At 43.0% G+C, this 23,025-nt stretch overlaps 1 protein-coding gene across 3 annotated transcripts in view; it reads right to left on the reverse strand.

Annotated features, from left to right (window-relative positions):
- Window positions 1–514: 514 nt before the first annotated feature.
- efnb1 (ephrin-B1) overlaps window positions 515–23,025 on the reverse strand; it is a 276,055-nt gene continuing 253,544 nt past the window's right edge. The window contains exons 3-6 of one of the 3 annotated variants that reach the window (XR_015079681.1): window positions 19,340–19,432; window positions 14,921–15,052; window positions 9,174–10,155; window positions 515–7,216 (exon numbers count right to left, since the gene is read on the reverse strand). Coding sequence is in view for 2 of the 3 variants with exons in the window: in XM_085998381.1 (XP_085854507.1) it covers window positions 9,770–10,155; window positions 14,921–15,052; window positions 19,340–19,432 (611 nt within the window). In the remaining variant the exon portion in view is untranslated. Of the gene's footprint in view, window positions 10,156–14,920; window positions 15,053–19,339; window positions 19,433–23,025 lie in introns of all 3 variants that reach the window. The other 2 variants (XM_085998381.1, XM_085998395.1) reach the window with 2 other exon arrangements.

Consider the following 23,025-nt stretch of genomic DNA (forward strand, 5'->3'; position numbering starts at 1 on the left):
AATTAAAAGTCAAAAGACTCGAATTTATATGGCACCTTAATCGATCTCAGACACATCTCAAAGCTCTCATAAATGAATTAGTTTGCAATGTAGTAACTGTTATGTAGACAAACACAGCAGCCACTTTGCACAGCAAGATCCCACATACAGCAATTAAATGAATAACCAATTAATCTATTTTGGGTGATGTTGGTGAAGGGAATAATAAATCACCAGGATAGCAGAAGAACTCCCTGCTCTTCTTCAAATAGTGCATGGGATATTTAGCATCTAAAAAATCTGAACCACCGGAACATTTCAACCTTCTGACTCAAGGGTAAGAGTGCTACCAACTAAGCCATGACCATCAAACCTTACTTTGTAGGGCCCAACAATTAATAAAAACTTCATCATCAAATCGAGTCCATGCAGTTTATTTTAACAGAATATCAGTTTTGAAATGATTTTTTTTCTGTATATTATTTGCAAGATAAAGACCTCTTGTGAATAAAATGAAAAAATATACTCCTTTCAGTCAAAATTCAATACAATATTTTATTAATATTTAAAACATAAAAGCATTGAGGTTCAGACTCAGAAGCAGGGTGAAGTGTGGCTGATTGATAGGAGATTGGTGTTTGGAGTTTTCTTAAACAATATCACAAGTTCACTGTAACATTATCCCCTGCTTCATGTGTGTATGCATCTCTCTCTCTATGTATCTCTCTTTGTTTTGACCTAAACAGCATTGATAAAAATGCCTCTAGTTTCCATGTATAGTGACAGTGTAAATATGCTCATGAAGATTTGTTTTTGGATATTGCAATGTTGCTACTACACATAACAACCAATGGATCGCTTACCCCCTTATATTTAATAAAAAAACAATTAACAGTGGTCCTCCCCTCCCCCATCCACAACTCAACTCCATCTCTACTGCTCAGCATTCTACCTTGTTATATCTCCACTGGCTTTGTCTAAAGGCCAGATTTTCTAAAAGAAAATGTCACAGCTCAGTGCACATGGACTCTGCAGGAAGTCAGTGCAATGCAGAGACATCAATGGGCGTGGTGGGAGTGATTTGGACTTCAGAAAGTATAGTGCTGAACCTTGCAGATGATACCAAATTGGAGGGTTACAGCAAACAACATGGAGGACTGCACCAAAATACTGGAGGACATAAACAGGCTTGCAGAGTGGTTGGAAAAATAACAAATGAAATTCAATATAGTGAAGTGCGAGGTGGTTCATTTTGGTAGGAGGAATAAGGAAGCCAGTTATTCTTTGGAACATAAGAAACTAAATGGGGTAGGGGAGCAAAACGTTCTGGGAATATATAACTTGCTAAAAAATAACAGTACAATTTGATAATCCCCACTGGCAGGAGGGTTGGTAACCAGAGGACACAGACTTCAGGTAATTGGCAAAAGAACCAGAGGGAAGATGAGACTTTTTTTTAAGCGAGTGGTTCTAATCTGGAATTTTTAAATTAGCTTTTTATTTATTAATTCATGGGATGTGGGCGTCGCTGGCAAGGCCAGCATTTATTACCCATCCCTAATTGCCCTGGAGAAGGTGGTAGTGAGCCACCATCTTGAACTGTTGCAGTCTGTGTGGTGAGGGTACTCCCACAGTGTTGTTAGGGAGGGAGTTCCAGGATTTTGACCCAGCAACAATGAAGGATCGGCGATATATTTCCAAGTCAGGATGGTGTGTGACTTGGAGGGGAATTGGAGGTGGTGGTGTTCCCAATCGCCCGCTGCCCTTGTCCTCCTAGGTGGAAGAGGTCGTGGGTTTGGGAGATGCTGCCGAACAAACCTTTGTGAGTTGCTGCAGTGCACCTTGTAGATGGTACACACTGCAGCCACGGTACGCCGGTGGTGGAGGGAGTGAATGTTTAAGGTGGTGGATGGGGTGCCGATCAAGTGGGCTGCTTTGTCATGCACTGCCTGAAAGGGGTCTGGAAGCAGATTCAATAGAAACTTTCAAAAGGGAATGGAATACTTGATAAGGAAACATTTGCAGGGCTATGGGGAAAGAGCAGAGGAGTGGGACTAATTGGATTGTTCTTTCAAAGACCCGGCACAGGCATGATGGGCAAAATGGCCTCCTTTTGTGCTGTATAATTCTATTCTATGATAACGCCATAAAGAATGCAAACAAAGTAGTGTGGTGCATTTTTAGAGGAACAGAATATAAAAGCAGGAAGGTAAAGTTAAATTTATATAGAAACTTGGTTAGACCACACTTGGAGTATTGTGCACAGTTCTGGTCTCCGTACTACAAAAAGGATACTGAAGCACTGGAGAAAATGCAGAAACGATTTACAAGGATGTTATCAGAATTGAGGGGATGCAGCTATCAGGAAAGATTGAGCAGTCTGGAGCTCATTTCTCTGGAAAAGAGATGTAGTTAAAATCATGAAGGGGTTTGATAGGGTGGACATGGAGCAACTGATTCCATTTGTGCGTGAGCCCAGAACAGGGAGGCATAAATAAAAGATAGCCACTAACCGATCAAATAAAAAAATGTAGAGGAAAAGCTTTACCGAGTATGGTGAGACTGTGGAATTCGCTGCCACATGGAATGATTGAGCAGATAGCAATAACACATTCAAGGGGAGGCTTGATGCATACATGAGGGTAAAGGGAATAGATGGATAAGAGGGCAGCATGGGAAGAGGTTATTAGAGTTGGAAGAGGCTCATATATGGAATATAAACACCACCGTCGATCCTGTGGTAAGTTTAACAATCTTGACATTATTGATGTAGGGGCCTCCACAAGTCAAAAGCCGTTCCAGCCCACCACTCCCACCAAAAAATAAAATAGGGCAATTACATAATCTATCACAGGCCTGGAATTCAAAGGGTTGGAGGATTACTCTGCTCCTACCATCACAAGCCCATTAATTTAGTCAGCAGCTGTGGTTCTCTGGACGTAGGAACTTAGGCAGGTGTGGCCTGGAGGTACGATATACTACAAATTAGTGGACAAAAAGGGTCAGTAATGTTCATCAACCCCCATCCCCAAGTAGAAAATCACTTCCAGGTAGAAACTAAACAAGCTGAAATAAAATACTTATGGAATAACTTAAGGGTGTAAACAGAGAATAGAGGAAAGTGAAATACAGGTTCGAATCGAATCAAGGGGTTCCGGTGGTTTATACATCGAATAACTGGTACCCAGGAGTGAGTTAGAGTGAATCTGATTGAAGGGCTTGGATGGTTTTTATATAGAATAACAGATACCCAGAATGATTTACAGTGTAGCATCTGATCGAGCTGCTCTGATGGCATATACACAGAAAAATGGCTATACAGGAATGATTGATAGGCTGGAATCTAATTGAGAGGTTTGGGTGATGAACTGTTGTTTCATCATTATCCAAAAGTAGTAAGACATTTGAAGCTAATATTGGAGATTCACTGATAGGAATGCATTATTTTATGCAATATAGATGTCATTTCATTGAAAGGATTAAACACCAGTTTGTGCTGATGGTTGGGGCTAGAAGCAAGGATGGCAACTATCCAGCCCCTTCATGTAACTAATGAATAGCGATGCCAACAGAAGGGTGTCTATGTCCCATGGCACTGCCGAAGGGGGGCATTTGCGTAGATAGATTTAATCAGTGTACCAAAATCAGTATGCCCATACATTGAAGCAATTGGAAACTCTCACTTCACTTGTCTCACCAAAACCTTCAAGTCTGTGTACCCCCTATTCCTCTCTCACATCCTGAAACTGTCCATTTCATTCAGTATCATTATGATTCAATATATGAGCAACTCTCAACTAATCACTATGTGTTAATTTACTTCATCTTCTCTCTTACTCTTTTTAAATTTGATGATGTCCTACACTCTGGGCTTTGGCCTTTCATCAGGATTTCTTAAATTAAAGAAAACCATGCCTAAGACCCTGGACAAATGTTTAGACTTCACTCCTTTCTGTTCCATGGATATGTACTGTCACCGTCATGAGTTGGAGTAGATAACTTAGATGGACCACCTTCTACCCTTCCATTGTGTGTGGCTGATGGGGGAGGGGAAAGAGAAGGAGGCCCCGTAATATGGTTACAAAGTCTAAATATACAGAACAAAGTTACTCTCCTGATGGGTACTGGGTAAATGTACCACCCAATGTGTTAGAGATCACGATCCAATTCCTGGTCTGTGTTGAGTTAGTTGATCTCAGCCAGTAGGCGTGCTACAACTGGTCTGAGAGCCCTGAGCTTGGAAGAAGAAAAAATATCAGCCACGATTCCCACTCCACACTGTTATCCAGTGACTCTTTCTAGAAACTGCAGCTGCAATACTCTACACATTCAAATAGCTGATTAACACTCAAGTGAAGATTACATACTTGAGCCAAGTGCTGGAAGGTTGTTGGTGCCTCAGCTAGAGGTAACTACTTTAGGAGAGGAGAAAATTGGGCAAAAGATATTAATCTGGCTAGTAGAGCAGAGGTTTTAATTCTTTTTAACTATGATGCCATTTTTTGCATCCTTCCGTATCATTGCTGAATGGTCTGAACAGTCTCACCATGATTCTTGGCTTCTGATGGCAAGATCTATTTTAAACTTGCGGTTGATTCTGCACTGCCCGAGTCTTCCCTTCAAGAGCAGACCACGAAGCTTTGTGGCTCCTGACTGATTTAATGATACACCTCAATGGTGTTGGTCAGTGGGAGGAAGTATCGCATGGGTACGCCATCTCATGCCCTGTCCTAACAGATTAACTTTAATGCACTGAGTGCAGGCAGCATTTGGGCTTTAGCAAGCCTGCCTTATTACTACTGAGCATGTAAAGACACAAGAGCACCATAGGGCTCTTGCTCTCTGTCCTGTCTAGTTACTGCTATGGATGATCCTACATAAACACTCATTTTCTTGGAAAACTTAGGTGAAGGGCCACTGCCCATATTTCAGGATATCAGAAAGGTTGGAAAGAGAAGACAACAAAATAAATAAAGTTATAATTAGTGACACTAAACTTGGATCTTAAGAGCCTGAGGATTGGAGAAGGAAGGAAAGACAGAAGGAGGTGAGGAGTTCTAGTTTTCAAGTTCTGGGAAAGAATCAATGAGAAGGTAGTGTAATGAGTTTTCATTTCAATAGATTGAAGATACAGGGAGGAGGAAGAGCATATAGGAGGAATAATATACTTACATCTACAGGGTCAATTGTAATGCTTAAGGGGGTGACTTGGAATCCTCAAACCTCCCCCAACCCAACTCAAAACTGACAATTAACAGCTTGTGGATTTTGCACTTGTCCAATCATATAACCGCCTTTAGGATCAACTCCAGTAAGATCAAATCATGCGACAAAAGCATCTGTTTTTACAGTGAATTTCTGATCTCAGCTAGATTGTCATAGATGCTAATTGGAAAGCAGGTGATGTCCCCCCAGGATGGAGATTGGGGCGAAGGGCAATAGCTGAAAGAATCACTGATGTGTTGCACTGATGTATTCCCCAGTGACTTGTAACACAGCCTGGGAGTGGGACACCCAACCATGGTCTCTTACCTACAAAAGAGTTTACAGTGGGTGGAGCAGGGGGGACGGGTTCAAATGTGATCTGACCAAAGCATGAGATTGTCACACACTGGTAACAGCAGATAACTCAAACACAATTAAGGGGTAATACAGCCTGAACCAGTGGAATGGAGTGTGAATTTGTAAAGGTAATTTCTACTTATTTTGCTTTAGATGTTGCTACGTAAAACGGGCAGTAGCGGATTTTCAATAGAAAGGAAAATCGGACAGGATATATAATGGGCGACTGATGTGCTATTGCCTGTTTTACCCCCTGCTGAAGTTTAAAGTTCTGCCCATAGTACATATCTGTAAATGTACTTTTGAGTCTTTGCTGGGTGTTGTGAATATTTGAGGGGAGGGGGGAATTTTCTGAGTGGGTATTGGTGGTAGGGAAACGATACTCATCTACCAGCGTGTATTGCAAACATTCCCTCCATGTATGTGTGTCTACAGTGCCCATCTGTATGTGCATGTAGTGTGTAATGGTTTATATCTATATGTGTGTCATAGTGTGCAACCGTATCTCTGTCTATGGTACATACATGTATGTGTATCTACAGTGTACATTTATAGATGTTCATGCAGTACGTAATTGTATGTGTGCTCACAGGTATGTATATCTCTACATAGTATCTTTATCTGTTTGTGTATGGCAATGCTGTGTATCTGTACGTGCGTGCAGTAGGTCCTTTATAAGGAAGGGGTGTTTCATTAGTTGTTTTTTTGATCCACTGAATCTTTGTCATTCAGCCAATCAAACCTATCACCAGCCTTGGAACAAATGGACCCATCAGCATCTAATCACATCAGGACAGGAAGCAGAGTAGTGTGGGAACCCTTTCAAACCTGTTACTAATCAAGATTTCTCAAAATAAGCTTTTATCTGAAACTGATTCGAAGAGCAGACAGTATCCACTCCAATGCCTGTATTCTGGCTACATTTCAAAACCCAACTCAGATACCATCTCCATAAATTAAACATGACTGAAGTGTGCACATATTACTGTTTTAAAGAGTATTCTTATTTTTGTTGCACTTTCTAAACTTTTGAAAAAGGCCTATTTTCTCAGGCCCCTCCAGCTGAGAGATTCTCGTTCTATTTGCAGCCCACTACATAAAATGCAGACTTTGCCGTTTGAGTATGATTTTTAGAGAGGACCTCGCTGGAATGCTTTACTAAGTATAGTAACTGAAATAGTTATCTCATTGGCAATGCCTCCAGGTACCCTCACTGCACTGAGCCAAATTCTGTGGCTCTTTTCTTTCTTTATTCTCACACAGTACTGTCGCCTTCACAGCATGTGCTGATAGATTTGCCTATATCTTCAGTGAAGGGAACGGAAGGGAAAAGAGGATTTTTGCACTCGCTGTTATTGACCCTTTATCATCCACTAAGGCTTTCTTTCCCTCTCATCATCTTTAATGCCTTTCAGATTTTGATATCTTGACTGGATGTCCCAATGCTGCTGTTGTACACAGACAATACTGTTATGTACACTGTCATTTCAATGATCCTGTTTGTTCAATTTTCTTATGTTGCTTGGATGTTATTTTGTTACTGCAAGTTTGTTCTGTTGGATACTGTCAAACTTCTCAAATAAACAAGCATGAAAAAAAGATTAAAACTGCCAAGTGCTGGAGATTAGAAATGAAAACAGAAAATGCTGGAATTGCACTACAGGTAGGTCTGCATCTGAAAGAGAAAAGATGGACTGTTTTAGAGACCCTCTGTCAGACACCCAATATCCTACTTGATTATGCCACATTAGACATCTGCTATTGATGGATTGAGGTAAGAGCTTACTAGTCAGAAAAGAGGACACAAGCATTTGCAGAGATTCTCTTACCAACTGGGAGATCAGCACGGATTCAAAACATCAATATATAATCACAATCAAACCAACCTCACCAGCTACGTCCATCTCAGCTCCAAGTTCATGCAATGGGTACTGTGGCAAGCAGACTACAAGACTGACAGCTGGGTGAACTGGGGGGAATAAATTAGATGGTTTGGACCAGCCTGAAAGCACTACTCAGGAAAGGACTTATCTTTTCATTGATGTACTGAAAAGCTTTGTAGATATAGTGTTCTTTTATCACTATGAAATCCAGGTTTACGAGCCAAGGTCCATTGTACAGGTTGAAAAGAATAGGAAAGGTGCTGTGATAAATAAAGTAATGATTGGGTTGGCACCAAGCTGAATTTTTAAAAGGCTATTGATTGTAGGAAGGGAAAACAGAGAGAGGTAATAAGTTCTACCATTTACAGTTCCTCAAAACAATGACTGGGAGTAGAAGATGGTGCAATGGGTCTTGATTCCATCACAGTCAGGATGCACGGAAGAGTAAGTGTGTGTAGGACTTGACATATGAAGCTTGGGAGGAACAAAAGAGGAAGGTTCAGAGGAGCACTGATCATAGTAATATCAGTAAAGAGAGAGAGACAACAAAGGTTGCAACAGAGAGAGATGTTTGATGGACAAGGTGATGTTTTATTTATTTTTTCTGTATGACATTAAGCTCCCTCAACAGATGGGGGAATAGAAAAAAGAATTTCAAAATGTGGAATCGAACAGTCACTGAGTCATTAAGCAGTGGCCCAGCAGAAAGTTATTTCAGTGAAAAACCCGAGGGATGTCAGCAGCCTCCACTGCAGCTGCAAGAAACCACCTCTTGCTGGTCAAGCTCATGCTGGAAGGTGCACACCTTTAAATACTCAAGTCCACTGGACTAAAATTAAGGAAAAAAACTCACATTCTGAATGAATCTTGCATAAAGCCAGGATCGATGACATTCCCTCCACCCCGTGAATTTGAGGCATTTCATATTGTCTTAAATAATGAAAATCCTCATCTATCTACAACATGTTCTGAAAGGCAATGAAGAACACAATCTCACAAACTAGCTTGTAAAGATCAACTCCTGCCCATCGGAGGCCTCTGTAAGCAATTTCAGCGTCAGAAGTGCACTCCTATCTGGATAGTCTGCCAGCACGCACGTCTGGATCCTACGCCAATGTACAGCATCATGGCCCTATACCTTGGAGAAAACCCCCCACTATTCTCCCCGTCAAAATTGCCCTGCCATCTCTCTGCTTTATACCATTTGAAACAGAAAGCAACATTACATCTTTGTTTTTCTTTTGTATTTTCTTGGACTGAATGGCAGAGTCTGGGCTAGCTGGCCACCTTCAACAAATACTGCATTCCTGTAAGTTATCGTTCCTTGCATGCCTCACCAAGCAAGCCCAGGCCAATCGAGGCAAACCCCAACAACATAGGTACAAATCATAGGCTGGACATTAACTAGGCTAACCTTAAAAAGACCAACTAGCAATCAACTGCGCTCCAATTGCCAAAGACCATCTGAGCATTATTTTGCTAACCTCTGCTGTATTTCTTGTCAAAATATTTTCAAAAGGAGTTAGGGTGAGGTGGAGGCTGGATTTGTATATAAACTAAGGATAGATTGATAAGTATGTTTATAATTTACATAGATCACATTACAACAAAAACTTATCTTTTAATCAAAGATCAAGAAATGAGAAAGAGGGGGTGTAGCTGAAATGAGCAGGCAAAGTAAATGTGAAATGTCCTTTCTCCCCCACCCACCACCCCCTATCAGAGTTTTTGAGTTGCAAGTCTCATCACCTGAGCAGTTGGAGTTCAAAAAAGGTCTGAAGCAGCTCCAAGGTCCCTGTGCTACAGAGAACTAACTGCTTCATAATCCTCAGTCTTTTTAATTGTCTGTTTGGAGGCGTCCCTAGTTTTGCATTTAAACTGTGGCTTCTCCTCATAACTCAAAACATAGAGGCTCTCATCTTCTTGTTTCTTTTCAAATCTTTCTTGCGTTTGGAAAATGGAAGATAGAAGAGGGAGAGGGAGGGATGAGTTGTGTGTTCCTCCCTCTTTCAAGCCTTTTACATACGGAGGGAATGGCTGTATGAAAAAGAAAAGGCTGTAGATAGACCCAGGCCCATCAGGAACAACAATTCTTCAGCCTCCTTTGTTGCAAAGAAAAAGTCATCTTCCATTTTTCTTTTTTTTTCTTTTTTCTCTTTTTTCTTTTAAAACACAAGTTTGCTGAACTTAATACTGAAACCTTCCTTGCTGGCCACTGTCATAGTTTTATCTATACTCTCCCAAAGACACTTTGTATATGGGGAGTCTGTACATGTCAGGAGAAGATTTTGATATCATTAAGTAGGCCAGGCGACACTCAGAATTCTCTCACTTTTTCATGGCTGTCAAACTTTGTAGTAGATGTTTGCAGGGCTCTGTGGAGGCATCTCTTGAACAATGTACACTGGATGGCCGTAGTCACCGCTAACTTTTTCATAGTGAGGACAGTAGTTGTTATCATTAGTCCTCAGTGGGATTATGATGTCACTGGGTTCCGAGCCACTATTTCCACTACACTTTGGGCTGGCCAGCGTGTTGAGGGAAAGGACTGCTGACCTCTGCTGGGAACTCTTCCTGTGTCGCTTTCTAAACTTTATTAAGAGCACCACGAGGAAGATGATGATGAGGATAAAGATGATGCAGCCTGCTCCAATCGCAGCGAAGAGCGCCATTTTGGAGCCAAAGATTCCCTCGCTGTTGTTCAGCTTGTCTTTAGTCTGACTATCAGTAGCTGTGGAAAAAGAAGAGGAAAATGAGTGAGCTTTCAGATTCCAAGCAATGTTTTATTTCAACTCAAGGGATTACATCAGACTAATTACCATAATATCTATTAAAAAACAATTGGCCAAACTGCCCATTTGGTTTGGACCTCTTAGGGGAGGGGGTGATGGCATAAATGTCAAGGATACGGGGTTGTTGGTCCCTGTTCACTACTGAATCATTTTGGCAAGGGGCGGGCTCCATCCTCTTCAGATATTTTTCTTTTTTTCCTGAGTTTTCTGCACAAACCGTGCACGCAGGTGGTCACCTTGCAGATGAGAATGGGTTGGTCACTCTGGCCTAGAAATTGAGGTTGCGCTGCGCCGGGGCTTAACGCCGGAAATTTAGCGCTGGTGCTAAGTCGCGCTGTGCGCGCCAAAAATTCAGTAGCGCCGCGCCCAAACGGCTGCCGGCGCTACTGAAGGCTGTTTGCGCCTGAAAACTGGCGCTACGCGCCGCATTGCGGCGCTATTCCGGCGCTGCGGCGCCCGATGCGGTGCGGCAGGCTCGGGAAGTGCAGGCCTCCTCCTTCCGTTAAGGAGGAGCTGCCTGCTCCCGGCCGCGGCCCGCGCAAATCTCTGCAAAAATTAGCCCGGCACCTCGGACAAGTGCCGGGCTTGCATCTGTTCCGGGGGGGGGTGGGGGAAGAAGTCCGGGGAGGGAGCTGCGGGCAGGCGGCCGGCGGGAAAGCGGCCGGCCGCCGCGCCTCCTTAAAGCGCCGGCGCAGACTCCGGCAACACTCGTTTGCCGGAGTCTTAGTTGCGGCTGCCACTGGCGAGGCGGCCGCAACTGAATTTCGGCTTGGGGCCGGGTTACCACGGCAACCGGGACGCTGCGCACACCGATGACGTCATCGGTGCCGGCGCAGCGCTACCGGTCTACCGCGGCGGAAGGGCCCCAGGCAATTTCGGCGCCGGCGCCAATTGCAGCGCTAGGCCCTCTAGCGCCGCAAAATCGGCGCTAAGGGCACTCAATTTCTAGGCCTCTGTGTTTGAGCACAGTGTTGGGAACTGTGTTGTCTTCGCTAGGACCATATGGAGCTACATGACACCAGAAGACCCAACGTTGACACTCCTGTGACTTCTCTGTCCCTTGCGATGGGAGTGTGGCTGGCTTACAGCTGACTCAGGGCTCCAGATATAACTCAGATAGGAAACTCAGCAAGTGGAGGGGATGGTGAAAGAGAGAATGGTGCATGCCTCCTCATACCTTACCATATGTGGACAATATACTGGTGCTCTAACATGGTCTTAACCCGCCACCTTTGTTGAATATTTTTGATCCAGCTGAATTCACTACATCTAGTAACACAGCACATATTAATAGAAGCCCATTATGAAATAGAAAACATAAAATCAGTAAGACTTGCATTCTTTTTTCCCCTCTTTAAAAATCTTTGCACAATGCAACATCTCTGCTCACAAAACTCTATTAGAAGTCACCTATTTATAGGTGCCCAAAAAGCATTTAAATACACAAAGTGGTAAGGTTCTTCTAATAGCAACTGAGCTGGTCAGAAGTTAGGAGCAATGGTTAAACGCTGCTGCTCAGCTGTTGTGATGGAGGTACCCAGCATAAATTGGACAGCTTCCTATGGTGGTGGGGATGGGAAGGAGTATCAGCTGCACCACTCATGCTGGCCAAGCAACATCAGGACGGGAGGGAGACCAGTGAACATGTTGAGAGTGTGGCATCAAACTGCATCACACTCAAAAAAATCACCTGAAGAATGATGTATTGAGCACTGGTGGCAAAGCTTGGGCCTCTTTACTATACTCTCAGAGGGGCAATGGTGCACAAGTAGGCAGAGAACAAATAAGTTCCAGTACGACAGAATTTTTTAAAAAAACAAGAAAATCTAAATTATATCCAAGAAAACCTGCGAGGAGTAAATCTAAATTCGTTCAATATAATGTATGAGACAGAGAGAGTGTGAGAGAGAGAGAGAGAAAGTGAGAGGTGTGAGACAAATAACAACACACAGACAATGCTGATGATGAAGCTCTTTAAAATTTTTAATTCATATTATTTGTCTCTGGAATATTTCCCCTTTAAATTCTGTTATTACCATCGACTTGTTTAATGTCGAGTAAGCAGGGTGCTGCTGAATCAATAGCAGGAACAATCAGTTGGTAAGGAAGCTTTCAATCTGCTGCACTCTTTCCTCCAAATCAGATCCCAAGGGATCTAACTCCTGCCAAGATGGGAACTAGTCTGACTCAATCCATATCTGACATTATTATCGCACAACAGTCGTTTCCTTTGCTTTGAATGAGAGTAAAATGGATCAATTCTAAGTTTAATTCAACCCTGCCTTGTAAATGGTTTATTAAGAGAGTGTCAGATCAGCTTCGAAGCTCGGTCTATGCCGAGCTAAGTGATCTCAGTGGCAGTTGGGGTTCTACAATTGGTCTCAATGCTCTTGGGGTGATGGACAGGAAAAACCCCAAATCAACCAGGATTCTAGTTCCCGATCGCTATTGAACCCCTGATGAAAAGCATATGTCGGTAGTCTTTGGGCGAGGTGAGAATCAGTCTCGGCTGTGAGGCTCCCACACCATGTTTGAATAGCCTGCTCACACACCAAGAACAGCCACATGGATAAAACCACCTGAAGTGATTTACTGAGCAATGATGGCAAAGACCTGGATGATGCCCATGATACATTGATCAGCACAGCCTAATACATAACTCAGTCTTTCACCTTACTGGTGGCTGAGCCTTCAGTCACTACAGGGCAGATTTTCATTCTACTGCCTGAATGTTAAGAGTTGCCTGGGCGGAGCCCAGAAAGAAAAATCATGCAGGGAGGATTGCACGCCCCTAACATAACCTCCCTGATTTTCATTCTATTGAAATTAATGTAAGGACAATCTGGCCGGTCCTGTAAGGGGCGCTTCACCAGTGAGAACTTCCACCAGATTTTCCTTTCTGCACTTGGCCTAGGCGATGCTTAACGCTCCGGTGGTAAAGATGAAAATTTAGATGAAACTCCCTTCCTCAACCCTTCTGCCTCTCCACTTACTAAAAAACTTTCATTAAACCCATCTTTTTGACCAAGCTTTCAGTCACTTCTCCAAACCTTCACATTGGCTCAACAACCACTTTTTCAATTATTTTTTTCTTTGTAAAACATTTTTCAGTATTAAAGGCACTTTTTAAATGCAAGTTTTGTTGTTGTCACTGTACTAAAGTGGTCACCAGGCTATTTAAAAAATTTTTTTTTTCCTTTCTTCCCATCTAACCCTTTCTAATCCAGGTGTCAGCTTGTCTCTGTGATAGCACTGTCACAAGACAGGTTGAAACTCCACTCAAGGAAATGATTGCATAATCTAAACTGACACATCAGTGCAGTACCGAGGGATTACTACACTGGCAGAGATGTCGTCTTTGGATGAGATGCTAAACTGACAGTTCAGGTGGACATAAAAGATTCTCTGGCATTATTTGAAGTAGTACAGGAAATTTTCCCCATGTCTTGGTCAACATTCATCCCTCTACCAACACCAACAAAAAGTTAACTGATTGTTCATCTCATTTGCTGTTTGTGAGACTCTGCTGTGCAAACTGACTACGTAACAACAGTAACAACACTTGAAAATAATTTATTGGCTGTAAACCCCTTTGGGACATCCTGAGGATACGAAAGGTGTCATATGAAAGGTTCTTTTTCTTCTTTGTTTCACTCTACACCTCATCATCTCTCTTACTCTTTTCAACATTGGTAATGTCCTTAGCTGTACCTGGCTTTCTAAATATGAAAAGAGACGAAGGAAACTGGGAAATGTGTGCACTGAAAAATAAAAGGCTTGGGGGAAACATTGATTTTTTTATGGTTTTAAGGGCTAAACCAGAATGAATTGTTTGACATAATCACAAACTCTATAATTGGGGCACAGGCTCAAGTTCAGAAGAGGAAAGATGAGCAGACAGTTTAGATTTAACTGCTTCATACAAAGGCTGATTGAATGTGTGCAACAAACTGCCTTCCTGTAGCCTAATTCCAATCTCCTCCTCCCCACAGATAATCCATGGGACAATGACAGACTCTGTTCTGATTCAGTCAATGTGGAAGGGGACCAATGGATGACCAATGGATACACAAACCCTTCAGAGAACATCCCTCTTAACATCCCAACAAGCGCTCCCAGCTCAGGTACAGGTACAGCACAGGTTAGTCGCAGAGTAAAACTCCCTCCAATTTGCCCAAACAGTGAACCGCAGACCCAACTTCAGAAGGGCACTCCTCTGCACCAGTATAACATTTTACTCCATTTCTCACACCAGGCATCCTGTGGTCCGTCAGTGAAATTGACAACTTAGTCTTGACTTGTGCTGAAAAAGGGCCAATTTTCTGCTTAGCCCTGTGCCTATGAGGAACTGGATTATGAATGCCCAGGTTCATTTAACGCAGAATCTACCAAGCCAACAAAGGAGACTTTAGGGACAATTTTCTTAATTCATGCTAACTTCACCCACTGGAAATGCATACCGAAAATTTGGATGTGTGCTCTGTACAATTCTAGGACCATTTAAATAAGAGGCTTTCTTCCAGGAGCGTGAGGTCAGAAAATGACTCCTTTTTATCCCATCAGTCTGGGTTGGATATAAACCCAGGAGCCAGAGATAAAAGTCTAATCTATTTACCACCCCTCTTCCCACCACTCATCTTAAAATCTTTACCCTCAGGAAGCAGAATTATGGAAAGACATCCTAGAAAGTTCTTTCTTCCTCACCTGTGTTCCCAGATTTCTCTTTTGAAGATGGCTCTTTCCAGAGGGAGACAACACTCTTCACTGTGTTGTCCTGGCCTTTACCCGGTGCTCTTGTAGGATTACTTTCTTTCAGCGGTGGTCTTGTATTTGGATCTGGATGGAAGGGAGATGGAAATTACTGACTGCACCAGCTCTTTGGTACTCCAGTGTCTGGATCAGTGTAGAGTTGTTGGTTAACATCAAGGTGTCAAACGTAAAGACTATGAGGTAGCAGCACATAGCTTCAGTGCCGAGCTGCAGAGCAAGCAGGGGGTGGGTACGAGCAATGAGCTTTTGATGCTAGCAATGCCATCATGGGGGAAATGGTGGGAAATTTAGAAGGAATGTCTGCTGATCCTCACTGGGCAACTCGTGTTCACACCTTTTTAATTGGTCAAGAAGTTGCCTGGTTGCATGAAGGAGTGGGAGTGGGGCAAGGACACTGTCAAAAGTAAAAAGGTGATGTAAAACCAAAAATTTGGGGATTTGGTGATGCACTAGCTTTTCATCACGAGGACCTGGGTTCCAAACTAGTCCAGATTGCAGGGATGTATTAGTACTTTATAAACTGTCTCATCTCAGACAGATAACCAGACCAGCACACTCTAATATGAACAACCTGACAGCATACTCTAGCAAGGACAACCTAAGCTCTGTGACCCCAACATATTTTCCAATCTCATGAACTTCTCTCAGATTCTCACATTCTTTACCTACCTTCCATGGTAGGTAGACCGAATGAAGTTCCTACTGAGAGATCGGAGCCATTTTGAAGGCTGGACTGCATTTTAATATCACAGGCAGCTCGCTGGTCAAGGGATGTGGAATTCCAGAGGGTCCAATGCTGAGCAGAGCAGAAATGTTATCCTCAAGGGCGGGGGGAGGTAATCATGTGGGGACTGGCCTGAAGTCTGCTAGAAATGTTTTGTGACACCAGGAGGAGCGTGACTGCCCTCGACACCAAAGCAGCATTTGACGGAGTGCAGCACCAAGGAGAACTAACAATGGGAAAACCAGTGACTGGAGTCTCCCTGACCCAAAATAAGATGGCATGGCTGTCAGAGTTCAGTCTTTGTTCCAATCATCACAGTCCCAAGACCCCAGTGCAAGAATTCCTCAGTATGATGTCCTTGACCCAACCACCTTCAGCTGCTTCAGCAATGACCTTCTCGCCATCATAAGGTCAGGTGTGGGCTGTTCACTGATGATTCTACAGCGTTCATCTCCATTCACAACTTCTCCAATAATGAAGAATCCCATGCTAGCCTACAACATTCAGGACAACAAGGACCAGTGGCAGATAACATTCACACCACATAAGTGCCAGGTAATAACCATCTCTAATAAAGCTCAACCACCTCCACCTGATCTTCAATGGCACGACCATCACCGAGTCCCCTACTATCAACAGTCATGGGGTAACCATTGACCAGAGGCTTAAATGGGCCTGCTACATCAACACCATGACTACAAAAGTGGGGCAGAGTTAGGGTACTCCGACGACTGGCTCACCTCCTGACCTCTCAAAATCTCTCCACCATCTACATGGCTCAAATCAAGAGTTCGATTGAATACTCACCACTCAGCTACGACAACACTCAAGAAGCTTAACACCATCCAGTACAAAGCAGTTTGCTTGATTGGCTTCTCTTGCACTGAACTTAATATCCACCCACTCCACCACCATCAAACTGTGGCTGCCCTATGTATTATCTACAGGACGCACTGCAGCAACTCACCAGGCTGACTTCGACAGCATTTCCTAGCCATGTGACATCTACCACCGAGAAGGGGAGTAGCAGCAATGTCACAGGAACATCATCGCCTGCAAGTCACAGACCATCTGATCTGGATGTATACAACTGTTCTTTTATCATTGCTGGGTCAAATTTTCAGGAATCTCCTACCCAACACCGTCATGCACTAGGATTGCAGCAGTTCAAGCAGGCCAAACACTACCTTTTGAGAGTAACTAGGGATGGACAATAAATGCAGCCTTGCCACGAGAACAAATATTTAAAAAATAGCAGTACTGGATAGGGGAACGGGGGCAGTTTTGTGCTTTGGTAGCACTGAGGAATGACCATGGACTTTGGCAGTACTCGGAGGGTGTCCCGAAGTCTGGTAGTGCTGCAGTGGGGCTGTTCTGATTTGGAAGCACGGGTCAACCCTTTGATCTGGCATCACCTGGGAATTGGCAGAATGGTCAGGGTGAACTATGTAGTTGGTTCACTGGTAGGTATCTTGTATCTGTTAGCAGTGAGGGTAGGAGAGGGCATTGGCTGGGGACATTACAACTATGGCAGCATTATTTTGTAACTTTCTCAGAAGTTTGTGTAAGCATTAAATTTTGTGTTTTGTGATTGGTTCCTGGAAGTGTATCAATGTTTGTGCGTGTTCTCTCTCTCCAATTAGAATGTATCAGCAATACACAGGTGATAATCAGGTAACAATTACAGCCTTTTTATATGCTTTCAAAATTCACCTTTTTTTAAAATCCCAACTCAAATTAGGAAGGGGGTAGAGGATAGAATTAGTGGGGAAAATTCAGTATCGCCCCATTTGGGGTGCCATTATTGGCTGTGCGCAAAGATTAGCGCCTGCCATTAATTATCGCCTCCGACAGCAAACTTGGCTTTTATCGCCCCTGGAGGTGATTGGAGCACTAAATCAGGTGCTTCACACCTGTCTTAAGGCGCAAAGGCCGAGGAGCGAGGCGCTACCTCAGAGCGCTGGTGAAGCAAGGAAGGGCAAATCAAAATAAACCTGCAATGTGCTGTTCAGTACTCAAAACTCCTTCACACAGCGTTGACTCTCTCCAGAAGTCTCTCTCTCTCAGAATGCGTGGTGCAAAAATGTCACCGACAAAAAAAGGCAGGAAGCGGTCGCCTTTAAATAGCGCTCCCCTAGTCTGTTTCTGACAGCAAAACGCTCCCCTCAACCTGTCGTTGCTAGCGGCAGGCAGTAAGGCAGGGGGCGCCGCTCAATATCCGGTCCGGGGCGCTAACGGGGCGTTGCGCACTCGACTGACGTCACAATCTGCCGGCGCAGGAGATCGTGGCGGTAGTGTTTAGCGCCGCCACAAAATGTCTAGTTAAGTTCGCGAGCGGCGCAAACATCACCGCGCCCGGGCGCTAGTTGCTTTGCGCCCCATTAGCGCCCTCTTAAGGCGCTAACGGGAGGCGCAAACAACTGAATTTTTCCCCCTTACACTTTTAGCCAGGGTCACAGTGGGTGTGCTACAATTAGCCTCTGTACCCTTGGGTTAATGAAGGGAAAAAGAAAATCAGGCCGGGTTCCTGCCCCTGTAATTGGTATTCAGCAATCCATGTTGGAAAGTGAATGGGGATTTGGGCGAGGCGTTGGACATTGGCTTATACCCCTAGAACTGCACCCCAGCAAGAAGCAGTGCCTTTAGGGGGGGTGAAAACAAAATGTTTTTAAAACTCATTCTCTAAAGACACTGAGCGGCCACTGAACTCTGACTTCAGATTGCATTCTCATTTGATTTGCTTTTTTAGCTGAATGTCATCAGCATTTCATTTTTGGTGTCAACGTGAATACTGGCATAGCAGGGTTGCCGACTGAAATCATACAAAGTCCTTTCTGGGTCTGGCACAGTGCGGGATAGATTAAGCTGGATATGTGGCTGGCAGTGTAAAATCAGCCAGTTTAGATTCAGACTAAGTTACTGAAATGGCATTTTAAAACAGACAGGCACAGACAGATATACAGACACATTCACAGTCATGGATAGGCAGAGATGCAAAGAGAAATATAGATACACAGTCGTACACAGATGAGCAAGACAGAGGTGCACAAGCAGATAGATAGAAATGTCTACACAGCAACACACATGCACAAAGATTCCGATAAATGGACTTTGAGCAAAGAATCAGGCACACCTAGATAGGTAGACAAAGACAATCTGACACACCTAGATAGGGAGACAAAGACAACCCGACACATACAGACAAATACACACAGACATACATAGGATCTCAGGTGCATGCACGTACACATGTGCACACAGATTATTGCAACTGTAAAGCATTGATCCGACAATGCTTCTGCACAGGATAACATTGAGTATTTGGCAATCCTCAGATCCTGCACAGAATAAAACTCTAAATGCTCAGCTTCAGGACTCTACCCTGAATGTGTTGTAGGAGGGATCTCAGGCAATCCCCTTTGTTTAACGATCATGTCCTGGTACACTAACTCTTCAGTTCACAGAGGCATTCCCCAGCAACCAAAGGCAAAAACAGTACTGCAGTTTGGTACCTCAGACCTGTGGGCAAACTTGCTGTAGCTTTAACAGATCATGTTGCAGGCAGCTGTGGTTTTAGTTATACATTTCAGGAACATACCATGGAGTTAGGACAGTGATTCACTGTTTACCTTGTCCAACTTTCATAACTATCTTCATGGATCGGGTTTTGCACACTCCCCCGTTTCTGTTCTCCAAGCCTTCGTATGACCCATTGGAAGTAGCTGGAAGGAAGGAAGAGCTCAACATTATTATCCCATTCAGCGATTAGGTACACATCAAGACTGACAAATACAGGAGGTAATAGAGCATCACATTTAAAGTGCTTTTCATATAGTGAATTACTTTGAAATGTTATGTATGAAAGCAGTTGTCCTGTGCCAGCAACTTTCCACAAACAGCAATGAGACAAATGACCAGTTGATCCATTTTTTGATGGTATTGGTTGAGGGAGCAATATTGGACAGACCTTCTTCAGAAAAAAGTAGCAAATTGGGGAAGGGCACCCCAGAGACCATGGTTCACTCATCTTACCCCCTTGTCCACTCATGACATGTAACCACTCATTCATCATTGCTATACCGAAAACTTACAACACTACAGTCCAAGATGTGAAATCCAAACTCTTTGATTTCTTTATTGACCAGAATCTATTAAATACATTTGCTTTACAGTCACCAATAATTAACCACAAACAAGGTTAACTATTGATATTTTCTGTCAGTTACTGCTAACTGGATTTACATCAAAACCAAAGCCTAACCACTACTTCTTGATTTGCCATGTCTTCCACATTACTGTTTTCAACATTGCTGGTGTCCTGCACTGTGGACTTTGGCTGTTACCTGGGTTTCTCAATATAAAGTTTTTTTTTTGCTCACCACAGGAGCAATCACTTTGTTACCACCATTTTGCACGTCAGTAAGTTATTGTGCCCAGCTGCAGGTGACTGCATTGTGTAGCGAGCCTGAGCGACTGGAATATGGCAAGATGGAGTCTTGTCTCTTCCCACTGCAAGGGATGGTGAGGGGGAGATTAGGTAAATGAAGCAAAAACCATAAGGTTGTCGAGAGAGAGAGAGAGAGGCAAGAGAAGACAGCGCAAAAGTGAGAGCAAGAGATCAAGCACGAAAGTAAGAGCGCGAGAGCGCGCATGTGCACAAACGCATGAGGGAAGTGCTGCTAAAGTTATTAACCTGCATCATTGCCACCGGTTATTATTACACCCTGCTTTAAATAAGTAACCGTATTTGGGGAGCTTGGTCTAGGAGAAGTTGAAGGCCTTTGTGTCTGCCATTTGTGTAGGTTTTATAATTGGTGGCCTTTGTATCTGCCATTTATGTAGATTTTATAATTGGTGTCCAAACAAAAATATCTTCATGTGTCGGCGACAGATAAGCCCAGCAGTTTTTTTTAAACTGGCAAGTTGGGTCTGGTCAAGTGACCTTTTAAACTTACGAAAAAGCAACGAGCAGAAAATCGTCTTCTCCCTCAAATCAAGGAGTCAAAGGAAGAAAGATATATATTGTCATGCAAAACTGCTTTTTTAGATTTTTTAAGGTTTTTTAGACCCGTTTGAACTGTTAAATCTGGTTAGACTGACATTTTTCATATTTAATATGAATACAAAATCTCCCCCCAACCCACTGTTCAGAAAAAAAGTTAAAAATTGAATACCTTACTTTGTTAAACTATTAAGCCAGTGCATAATGATTAGTATAGTTGGTTAATCAGATATTGCATATAATTTTGGTGAGTGTGTTGAGGGGGCGGTAGATTGTGGAAGTAAATATACTCCATGGATAGGTTGTTTTAAATCAGTTGCTTGGATTTAAATTTTAATTGTTGCTGTAGGAGTGACTTCAGTGCCACTTCACACAAATGGAGATTTTTAAATTGTTCAATGTATGTGTAAAGTTAAGACTGATAAAGATATTTCTTCTGAGTTTACAGTAGTCGTGGTGACTGATTACGGCAGGAAGGGGAGCTGGGAGGGTTTGCTACACAATGTTTCACCCGAGCCAGAATGTCAGCCTGTGGCATCAGGATCCGGTAGCTCTAGATGGGGAAATTAAATCAGTGACAGGAGTTAGGGGGAAGCCCTGTGATGGGTACCCGATGGGCAGATAAGCCCAATTTGATAATGGGGAACCAGGCACACTTGGTCTGATAGACGGCAGTTGTTGGAAACGTCAATTGTCACCGGTAGCCACTGCTCCATCAGATATAAATACAGCAAAGGATAAGAAGCATGCTATGTAGAACAACAATGGGACACAGTCTCCAAGTGGCTAGCTGAATAAGGTGTCATCATATAGGGAAAAGGTGGGGAAGAGTGACACCTGGATAACTTCTCAAATAACCTTATTATCTGGAAAGGGAACCCTGCTAGTGTTTTGCAGACTGCCAAGGGGACATTAGGCTTTGGGAGAAATTCTCCAAATTATTAAGACAAACATTCTTATGCACTAGCACGGATAATAGTATTCTACAGGAAATCCTAGCTGGAAAGCAACAGCCTGAGGACTTATTACCCACATTTGTGCGCTTCATGGTAGCACAGTTCAAAAGCTTGTCGTCACCCCCTGCTAACATATCAAATTTTAGTAATTCAGGAAAGGTTTACCATGAAATATCAAACTGCACTGGGGTCCGTGATTTTGACAATCAAACTAGAGCTGGTATTATAAGCCCACAGAGTGTAATGCAGATTTGGGATGCCTAACATGGAAACATTCTGAGAAATGTCAATATCTCTGGCAAGGAGCAGGCAGCTGAAATGTTTTGGCTGTGGTGTACCCAATTGCACAATCCATTCCTGCCTACATTGCAATTTAACTCCTCAGAAATAAATTTCCTCAGGAGTAGGATAAATTTTAGCCAGGGAAGCCACCAATTCAACTCAAAAGACCAATGGCTAGCTTCAGGTGTTTCCCATAGTGAGAGGAGCAACACAAAATGATTGCCGATCAGAAAGGGGAGAAACAAAATTCAAATTGATTCGCCACCTTCAAAGAAAAAGATAACTTGACAAACTGGGGTCCATGGATGATTATCAATGTTAAAAATAAACAATTTGCAGTTCCAGATGAAAAATAAGCCACATTCTCTATGAAGGCGGCAGAATTTGTCAACAATATTCAAGGTCCAGCCCTTATAGCAATAAATTCTATAAATACCAGACCTGTTAATACAAAGTTTGAATATCGGTGAGAAAAGTTCAGTTAGGATTCTCTACTTACTGGGAATCTGAGTGTTTTTCCTTATGGGCTCCAATTTGAGGTTTTAGTATTAAATTGGTTAATTTGTTTGACAGAATCATGTAGGTATCTGATGTGTTATTTACTGTTGGGATGTCAGAAATTGAGGTGATGGAGAATGCAACAATCCTGAGGGACTGGATTGTGAGAAGAAGTTAGGTATATGAGACAAAATCCAGAAGATTCTATGGAGTAGGGAGAGAGACGAGACACAAAGTGCTGTTGCAGTTGCTGACTTGTATCATTATTACTGTTTATTATTAAATACACTCTGTTCTATATACATAACTATGTTTGCAGGTTTGTCTGGAAGTTGAAGACCCTGTTATCCTTTGCTTACATGGGTCTTCATAAATTACCAACTTTATTCTTAACCTACAAGAGGCAGGACAGCTTCTAATGTAAGGTTTGGTGCTCAGAAGAACAGTGAGTTTATCCACTTTAAATAATTCTTTCATTTCTCATGTCCTTAATTGAAAGGCTCCTTTATACACCATGTGCACCTCAACCCATTAGCTTAATCTCTGAAACACCTACTTGGCTGAAAAAACAGTCAAA

This window comes from Somniosus microcephalus, chromosome 1 (genome assembly GCF_052327205.1).
Source record: "Somniosus microcephalus isolate GS21.2 chromosome 1, FLI_Smic_1.0, whole genome shotgun sequence".
NCBI lineage: Eukaryota > Metazoa > Chordata > Chondrichthyes > Squaliformes > Somniosidae > Somniosus > Somniosus microcephalus.